The sequence below is a fragment of the Tupaia chinensis genome, unplaced genomic scaffold, assembly GCF_000334495.1.
Source record: "Tupaia chinensis unplaced genomic scaffold, TupChi_1.0 Scaffold000290_1, whole genome shotgun sequence".
Lineage (NCBI taxonomy): Eukaryota > Metazoa > Chordata > Mammalia > Scandentia > Tupaiidae > Tupaia > Tupaia belangeri.
The window spans coordinates 153,796-163,017 of NW_006159775.1; the positions used below are offsets into that span (position 1 = coordinate 153,796).

At 40.1% G+C, this 9,222-nt stretch overlaps 1 protein-coding gene across 1 annotated transcript in view; it reads right to left on the minus strand.

Moving 5' to 3' along the window:
• The window catches only part of FHOD3 (formin homology 2 domain containing 3), a 507,831-nt gene that overhangs the window by 119,484 nt on the left and 379,125 nt on the right, over positions 1–9,222 (minus strand). The window contains exon 15 of the mRNA XM_006150579.2: positions 1,601–1,735. Within this exon, the coding sequence (XP_006150641.1) occupies positions 1,601–1,735 (135 nt within the window). The remainder of the gene's footprint in view (positions 1–1,600; positions 1,736–9,222) is intronic.

Below are 9,222 nucleotides of genomic sequence, written 5' to 3' on the forward strand. Positions count from 1 at the left end.
GGAACTTTGAACATTAGATTCCTTCCCTAATTCACCCATTCCCTCTTACATTCCAGAGTTTTCAGAGCTCTGTGCATGCTGTTCATGGTTTATGGTGGCATTCAGGGTGCAGCAGGAGACAGGGTGGGGTGTTTATTTCATTTCCCCCAGAAATGATACTCTGTTTTAGGAAGTTTTCAATCAAAAACTTTGGATGCATAAGCTAATCTCAGATTTTTCCATGTATTTCAGTCAGTTCCCTGCTGTTATTTGGTGGTACAATATATAAATCACTCAAAAAGTCATAAATCAGGAAGCATTCAACCTGGTCCAGGGTTTTTAAGAATTAGCCTTTCTGAAAGTGCCAGCTTCCAGAACTACCTCATGAGAAGCAGTGCATATAGGGCTGGCATTTCTATATATCATTTGGCAGAAATTTGACAGCTTAGGGTTTACCACACAACTGAAACTGGGAAATAATATTGTTTCCTTCATGTAGCCCATTTACTCAGTCTTTAAAAAGCTAGGATTTGCATTCACTCACAGATCTGTAATATTCGTAGTCATAAAGTAGTGAGTTATAGTTCAGTAACTTCACCACTGCTCATATTTTGATCATTTGTACATTCCTCTTCTTGGCTTCTAGTAAAAGTGAAGTTAGTGAATCTGTAAATTTTCACTGATGATGCCTTATATTCCCAGTGGATTTAACTGGGAGTATTCAGTGGGAGTATTGTTTGTCAGAGACTAAAGTGAAAAAACAGGAAGCAGAGGTAGGGAAACGAATGGAGAGATGACTGGGAAGATGAAGAGGGAAGAGAAGGAAAAGGAAGAGAAGGTAGAGGGAAGGTAAAAAGGAAGAAAGGTAATGGAAGAGTAGAAGAAATGGAATGTGTAAAGACTCAGCGTGTTTTGTAATCCATAAAGCACAGCAGGGTGTGATGCCCTGGAGAGGAGTGGGAGGAGGTTAACCTGAAGGCTGGGGCAATCAGGTATGATGCTGAAGTAGAAGCAGAGGAACACTGGACTCAGCAGGGACACGAAAACCATGATATGGAAACTGGAACGGCTACACTCAGGAACACATCCTTGGAACTGGATGCAGAAAATCAGGGGGCAACAGGTTGGGAGTAATCAACACAATGACTTTTTTTTTTCTCTCATAGGAAGAGAGAGTATTGATTTAAGAAAATATAATTAAAGATTGTTACAGGGAACAAGAAGCAAACCAGGATGTGGGAAATACAATTTCTCCTAGGCACCCAACAAAATATGAATAAAACATGAAGAACATTAGGGTAAGATGACAAATTAAGTTAAGACAATTAGGCTCTGTCCTCAGGAAGGCCTGGATGACCATGTCAGATAATGAAGGACCCAAGAATACACAAGTTCTAATTGTGTTTGACCATCTGTACTTCCTGCCAGATGGTCAAAGAAAGGCCATAAAAAACCAGATGCGGCCTATTTCAGGTGTATCTTGCTCATCCTTAAAGACACAGACAGAATTTGAAGCAAACATTACTTCCTAATGTTCTAACACCAGTATTAATCATACACAGCTGTAAAGTCTTGCACTTTAATTTCCAATTCATTATTTAAGAAATCTTAAACTTCTTACTTGAACTTGTTCCTCTCTTCCCGTTCGATCCTCTGCAGCCTTTCTTCTCTCTCCTGTCGTCGCCTCTCTCTCTCTGCTGCCAAAGACTCTTGGTGCTGCCTAAAGGATGATGTGAGAAGACCACTCAGTGAGGACCTAAAGATACAATGAGTAAAGGTTTTAGTGGATTCATCTGGGATTAAAAGTACCAAAGTAGGAATCAGTATGAAATCAGTATGACTCTGGTTAGAAATGAGGAAACTTGGGGGACCAGTAGATGGCAGAATTATTACATAGCTGGATTCCCACATGGTTGACCACAGTTCAAGTCTCGGACCCGATGGCTTCAAACTTACACTGGGTGCGTGTGCACCCAAAATATCAAGAGAAGACTAGAGAAGAAGGGACTATGGTGTGGCCGGGGCCCCTGGGGATGATTCCTCACTTTCTGTCTTTCTGTCTCTCCAGCGAGTGAATATGGCCTGTAGCAAAAAAATCTCTCTTACAAAAAAGAATTGAGGGGACTTGGAGGGGAAAATTACTGAGTGCCCCAGGTCCACCGTTCAGGGCTTTTACAAATGGAGGTAATTAGCCAGAGTCAAGTACAGGTAGAATAAAAGGTGATAATGAACACAGAACACCATAACATGCTTTGCATGTAAGCAGTCATCAATAATAGGTGTTGTTACAATCCAAATTTTTTTCAAGAATATGCACAAAATATAAGTACATTTTATATACCTTTTAAGGTTAGTCTATGTTAAGACTGATAAGCTATAATCAACTTTCAATCTGAAACTGTTTTATTATACATGTACTAAAGATATTTTACTGTATACCAATTTTTCAATATACTTTCTCAAAATGCTTGTATCATCTTAAAGCAAGGTATTGAGATGACAGACGAAAATGACTAGCAATGGTCTGAGATGTGAACAGAAACAAGGAACTTTCATCTATATTCAGAAGTATTCAAGTATACTCAGTACATTCAAGGGATGATACTGCATAAGGTTCTGAACTGTTCACTGAAAAATGGAGAAGTGGAGATGGTCAGCTGAGTGGAGGAACCATGGGGGTGTCACAAGAACTATTAAGTCTCCTAACCCTGTTACTACATAGGAGAAGGAAAGACCAGATAATTACATGAAAAAGTAAGAGGGGTTAGTAGGGCCAGCAGCTGGTAGGATGGTTAAGGTGTTAGATTCTCACATGGCTGACCATGGTTCGCATCCCAAACCTGGTGGCTTGAGAATCGTGCCAGGTGTGGATGTATGTATGCCCAAAATCCCCAGAGGAGACTGGAGAAGGTACTGTGGTGTGGTTATCTCCTCTTGGGGGGTGATTTCTCACTTTCCCTCTTTCTCTCTCTCTCCCTCCAGCAAGCACATTCACCCTATGGCAAAACAAACCAACAAAACAAATAAAAAGGTAGAGGGTTAGCTGGGGCCTGCTGGTGGCATGGTGGTTAAGGGTAGTTGGATCCCATATGACTGACTGCACAATTCCTGTACCCAGTGGCTTTTAAAACAAATGTCAGGTGCATGTGCATGTGTACCCTATATCCAGAGAGGAGAATGGAGAAGGGATTGTGACATGGTCATCCCCCCCAGGAGGTGTTTTCGCTCTCTCGCTCTCTCTCTTCTCTCTCTCTCTCCAACCCCAGAAAGTGTACATGCCCTATAACAAATTTAAAAGGGGGGAGGGTGTTAGTTGAGAACATGAGTCTGTTGGGCTTCTGAGAAATAAGCAAAATCTGTTACAGATAATTAGGCCTTCCTTTATGGAAAAAAGAAAAAAGCATTTCCAAAACTAAGATGCAAAATTTTCTGAAATATAGTTTTTCAATTCATTTATCTAAAGACATAGCCTGGGTAAAAATCCCACTTGAATTCAATGAAAAGATGAGGAAAGGGGGTCTTCAACAAGTTCATGGAAAATGTATATCATAAAAAAAACTGTACATGGATTTCAAAAAATTGTTGTGCCAAAATAAACTCATACTTTAATTCCATTTTCCACACATTTTTAAAAGTCCACTAGGACACCTGCAAATGAGGAACAGAGAACTCTTAGTGCAGGAGAAAGATGTGACCCACATATCATACACACTGCCATAACCCCACAGATGTTCTCACTAGTAAAAGTGAGTCATTTTTGGCTATCAGTCAGGGTTGCAGGAGAGTGGAGGGAAGAAACTGCCATGCTTTAACTACAGGGAGGGAGTAACTAATCCTATATTCCAATCTCACTATGGAGCTCTTATAGCAGCCCTGGACACACGCATAGATGACATTTCACTTTCCCATAAAAGAAGTCCAGCCGATGCTGCATAACTTCTCTCTTCTCTAAGCTACATTCCAGGCTGGCTAAGAACAGGGATGGATTATGGAGTGAGAATCCTCTTGGAGGTTCTCATCTATAAACACCAGCAGGCAGCATCAACAATACACAGAGGCTTTAATAACTTCAGCACAGAAAGAACTGAAATGTGACAGTCAAATGAAAAGTAATGAGAAATGGTTTTTCTCTTTTTTTTTTTTTTTCAATAAAGCAGAATGCCTGAGTAATTAGAGATCCATTCTCTTGAGTGCCCTTACAGTCCCTGATAGCAGGAAGAGAGAATGAAAAGGCCCCCATGAGCTACTCTGTCCTGTATGTATATAATCTATTTTAATCATACTAGAAACAAAAGGTTATAAATATAGTATTAAGTTAATGGGATCAGCAGATGGCGTAATGGCTACATCGCTGGACTTCCATGTAGTCGACTGTGGTTCGAGTCCCAGACCCGATGGCTTAAACTCACACTGGGCACGTGTGTGCGCGTGCCCAAGATCCCAAGAGGAGAATGGAGGAGAAGGGATTGTGGTGTGGCCACCCCACCCTCCCCTCCCTGCCAGGAGGTGATAGCAAGCTTTCTGTCCTTTCTCTCTCTGGTGAGCGCACGCACCCTATAGCAAAAACTTCTCAAGAAAAATATGTTAAGTTAAATTTCACTAGTTCTCCTGTTACCTGGATAAGCTCCACATGTGGGAGCATGAACTCTGGCCCTATTAATCCTGCTTCTGGAAATGGGCTTGAGGTATAAGTCCAATGCTGGATGGCCTGTTGGCCATACAAAGGGGATATCCCAAGAGATCATGTCTTAAAAAGCATCAAAATACAAGCTAGCGGAATACTGAACTTGAGCTGTAAAATATTGGTTTCCTTGACCAAAAATGAAGATTTTCTGCTGAGACTTTCCCCTTCAGTTTCATTTCTAGTGGGAAAGGCACAAACCCAGGCCCATCCTGAGATGGATATTGAACTTGAGCTGTGAAATATTGCTTTCCTTGACTAAAAATGAACATTTTCAGCTGAGACTTCTCCCTCCAGATTCATTTCTAGTGGGTAGGGCTACCTCTGTCTCTTTTTCTCTATTTCTCTCGGTCTCACTGTCTCCCTGTAACTTTTAATATTTTTTTATGGTATTCTCTGGGCTCTCAAGCCCCCTCCTTTATTGTGCTAATTGGTGCCTTTCCCCATTTCATTTAGGAAAGGCACAACCCAGGCCAGGCCCATCCTGAGATAGATACCGAACTTGAACTGTGAAATATTCCTTTCCTTGACAAAAAATGAAGATTTTCTGCTGAGCCTTCCCCCTCCAGATTAATTTCTAGGAAGGCACAAACCCAGGACAGGCTCATCCTGAAATGGATACTGAACTTGAGCTGTGAAATATTGCTTTCATGTGACCCATGTGCATACTGCGTGGTTTTCATTTTTTGCTTCTTAAAATTAAAATCTAATATTTCTTTATTATATTTATTTTTCTTTTTTTTTACATTGTATTTTTTCTTCTTCTTTCTTCTTCTCTAATTCTTTCCCCTTTTTTCTTTATCTTTATTCATTGGCTGCTCAGCTTCTACGCACTAAGTGTCTAGACAGGTCCAAGTGAACAGGATCCAAACATCTGAATACGATTAGGGTCAGAATATTCCTCTATTCCCACTGAATCTGATGAACAAAGAGTGAAAACAGGACAGAAGAAAGATTGCTGATCACTTCCTTTTGCATGACTCTGAACGCTCAGATTGAACTTCAATAATAAGGAAGAAACAGACCATCCATCAGATGACTAGAAAACTACAAGGTCACAAGAAATATGGGAAAGCAAGAAAATATCTCTCCTCCAAGGGAAAATAACTCCTCATAATCCTCAGACAGTATAATGAAACTAATGGAAATGTCTGATAAAGAATTTAGAATATTCATAGAGATAAAGCTAACAGAGATGGAAGAGAAGAGAGACAATGAACTGCAAAAGAGAAAGGAGAAAGGAGCTGATGAGTTCCAGGAGGTGAGGAAATTCATGCAAGATCTAAAAGAGGAAATACACACTATAGAAAAGAATCAAATGGACCTGTTAAAGATGAAGGTTATAATACAGGAAGTTAAAATCCCCCTTGAAAGTATTAAAAGCAGACTAGATCATATAGAAAATAGAATCTCAGATGTAGAAGATAGAATCACTGGCCTAGAAAAATCCACTACAAGGACTGAGAAAATTGCTCCCCAAAATGAGAATAATATATGAGAAATACTAGATACTATCAAACGTCCTAACATCCAGATAATTGGTATCCCAAAAGATAAAGAGACTCATAAGAGCATTGATAATCTATTCCATGAAATCCTGAAAGAAAACTTTCCAAACCTAGAGAGGCATTCAAAGATCTAGTCCCCAAAAATACAAAGGACCCCAAATAGAATCAACCCAAGAAGATCTTCTCCAAGACACATTATAACCAGATTGACCAAAACCACAAAGACAAGATACTAAGATTGGCAAGAGAGAAAAGTCAAGTTACCTACAAAGGATATACCATCAGGCCAACAGTAGACCTCTCATTGGAAATCATGCGAGAGAGGAAAGAAAGGGAAAATATATTCAAAGTGTTAAAAGAACAGCAATTTCAACCAAGAGTACTGTACCTGGCAAGATTATCCTTCATATGGGAAAAAAAGACAAGAACATTCTCAGATAAACAAAACCTGAAAGAATTTACCGACACCAGACCAGATCGCCAATAAGTTCTGAAGGGAGTTTTATACCAGAAAAATTAAATACAGACACATGGAAATAAGAGTTCAAAAACTAAGAAAATGGCCAACTTAATTGTAGAGACAAGTCTGGAGTTGAATAGTAAATCCCAGAATTTAATCAGGAAGATTGAACCACAACATAAGATAAAGTACATGAGACTGAACTGGTGAAATAGCATTTTATGACTTTTGACTAAAACATTGCTGATTTTCTTCTAAGCTTTGTTTTCTGGTTTTAAAGATCTTTGTTCTGTCTTGAGCTGCTGATAGGTTCATGTACCTACTATTTGAACAGAATCTTAACCTGCTTCCTGGCTTTAAGTTTTAAGCAAAGTTCCTCAGCATTTCTTTGAATTATTAAAGCTAAAACTGCTTTTCTTGAAATTAAAAAAATACATTAAAAATAATCCAAGCTAGCACAGTACATTCTATTTTTTAATTATATCATTGGAGAAGTCATGGTGTATTTTTCTGTTTTTTGGGTTTTTTTTAATGCAAAGGTGCATCATGACTTTCCCAACAACCCAATAAGAGACAGACAGTACCCCCAAGAGGACCCTAATGCCACGATTTGCACCCAGCTTCAGCTAGCCCTGGATCATGAGCACATGTGTACCCAATGTACTCAGGAAGGTCTCTGGATACAAACCTAGAACCCTTCCATGTGGGTCAGGCTCATGGACCAATACCAATACTAGTTTTACCACTGAACCACCATCTGGCTGTACAAAGATATCTTTCAGATTTTTATCTTTCATATTAAATTCTTCAGGAAAATACCTTCAGTGATTGGAAATTGTTGCAGCACTTATCTGTGCTGGTCTGAGGAGCAACTATGGCAAAAAGGAAAGAGCACTGGGTTTGGAATGAGGAAACTAAAATGTGGCCACTTAACTGCTGTGATCCGCGGTTTAGTTGTTTATAAAATGGGGATAATCATAATTCCAACTCATGAGATACTTTAAAGTTGAAATGAAAATATAAAAAAGAGTTGCTTAGAACAGCATCCGGACCATTGCAGGAACTCCGTAGATCTTACTCTCTGCTGGAAGGCTAAAATCTGCAGAAGATAGAGCTGGGACAGCTGGGATGGGTTTGCATTGCAGTCCTCAAGTCTGGGTCTGAGAAATGGCACTGGCAATTCCTAACCAGATGGGCTCCAATGGGCTAGGAGTTTGGTCTGAACCTTCCCATCATGGCCACCAGATGGGTCAGTTATCAGGACTGTGTGCCACCCCAGCATCCACCTGGAAAACTGAAGTCATCTGAAGTTACACCCAAGGCAGCTGCAAGAGTGAAGCCACAGGAATGCAGATGGCGATAGGCCAGTGAGAATTCTGCATAACAGTGGATAATACACTATGAGTGAGAGGAATTGCAACACTTAAACTTCGCCTTATGCCCCAGAATTTGTCCCAGAAATTCCACCTGGTTAGAGACTCCCATGCTGGGACATCTTTAACAGGAACTCTAATTCCACTGAAGTGTTGGTAAGAATAGTTAACATCTATGGAGATGATACAGTGTGCCAGCTACTTTATATTAACAGCTCTTTTAATCTGTACAACTCTTATACCAAGTTCTAATACTATCATCTTCTTTATAGAGGAAGAAACTGAGGCATAGAGAAGTGAACCTTTGGGATGTAGTACAGCTGGGTTTTTAAAAAGGTCAGGCCAGAGCCCCAGGGCTGACCAACTCCCCTTCCTCTCCCTACACCACTGGTACTAGGTAAAGTACCATTCCTGTGGCACTTGTCACAGTACATGTATCCACATAATGACTTTTCCATTTTTCATCACATGGCATTTGTCTTTATCATTTCTATATTTGTTGGTTGTATTTTCCCTTGGCAGTCAAAGTTTAGGGATTGGATTCTGTTTTCTCATTTATCTATGCCCTGGAACACAGAAGAGCCTCACAGGCTGATGAATCAATTAACTATGGAATAAAGAGGATGCATGGAGTCAGAATTCTTTGTATATGCCAGTCTCAGTGCTTTCAAAACCCCAGCCTATTCTCTAAGGAAAAATACGTGAAGTAACCTGCAGGGAAGGTGTATTTTTGCATACATAAGTAAGACTCTACCTCTTGGCAACAGTGAATGTAGGGTAGGTGCCTGTCCCAAAGCCAGCCCACCTAAAAACATGAGAGGCTCTGGGTGCAGAAGCCTGAACTAATCTGTCATACAGCCAGGGCTCTGGACTGGGAGGTGAGGAAAGAATATACAGCTGGGAGAAGCAGGAGCAAAAGGGTCTGCAAGTGGGGAGGGCCTAGGTACCCATGTATGAGACCAAGTTATGAGAGGCAAAAATAGAAAATTAATCCAAGTTGTAAACAGAAAAAAAAATAACACTGAGTGTATCAAGAGGAGGCAGCAGCACAGAAGAATACTTAATTGGAAAAGTGCTTGCATATCGATGTTTATTGCGGCACTTTTCACAATTGCTAAGTCATGGAAACAACCCAAATGCCCATGAACTGATGATCAGAAAAACTGTGGCACATAAACTCAATGGAATACTATTCATCCATTAAAAAAAAAAAAAAACAAA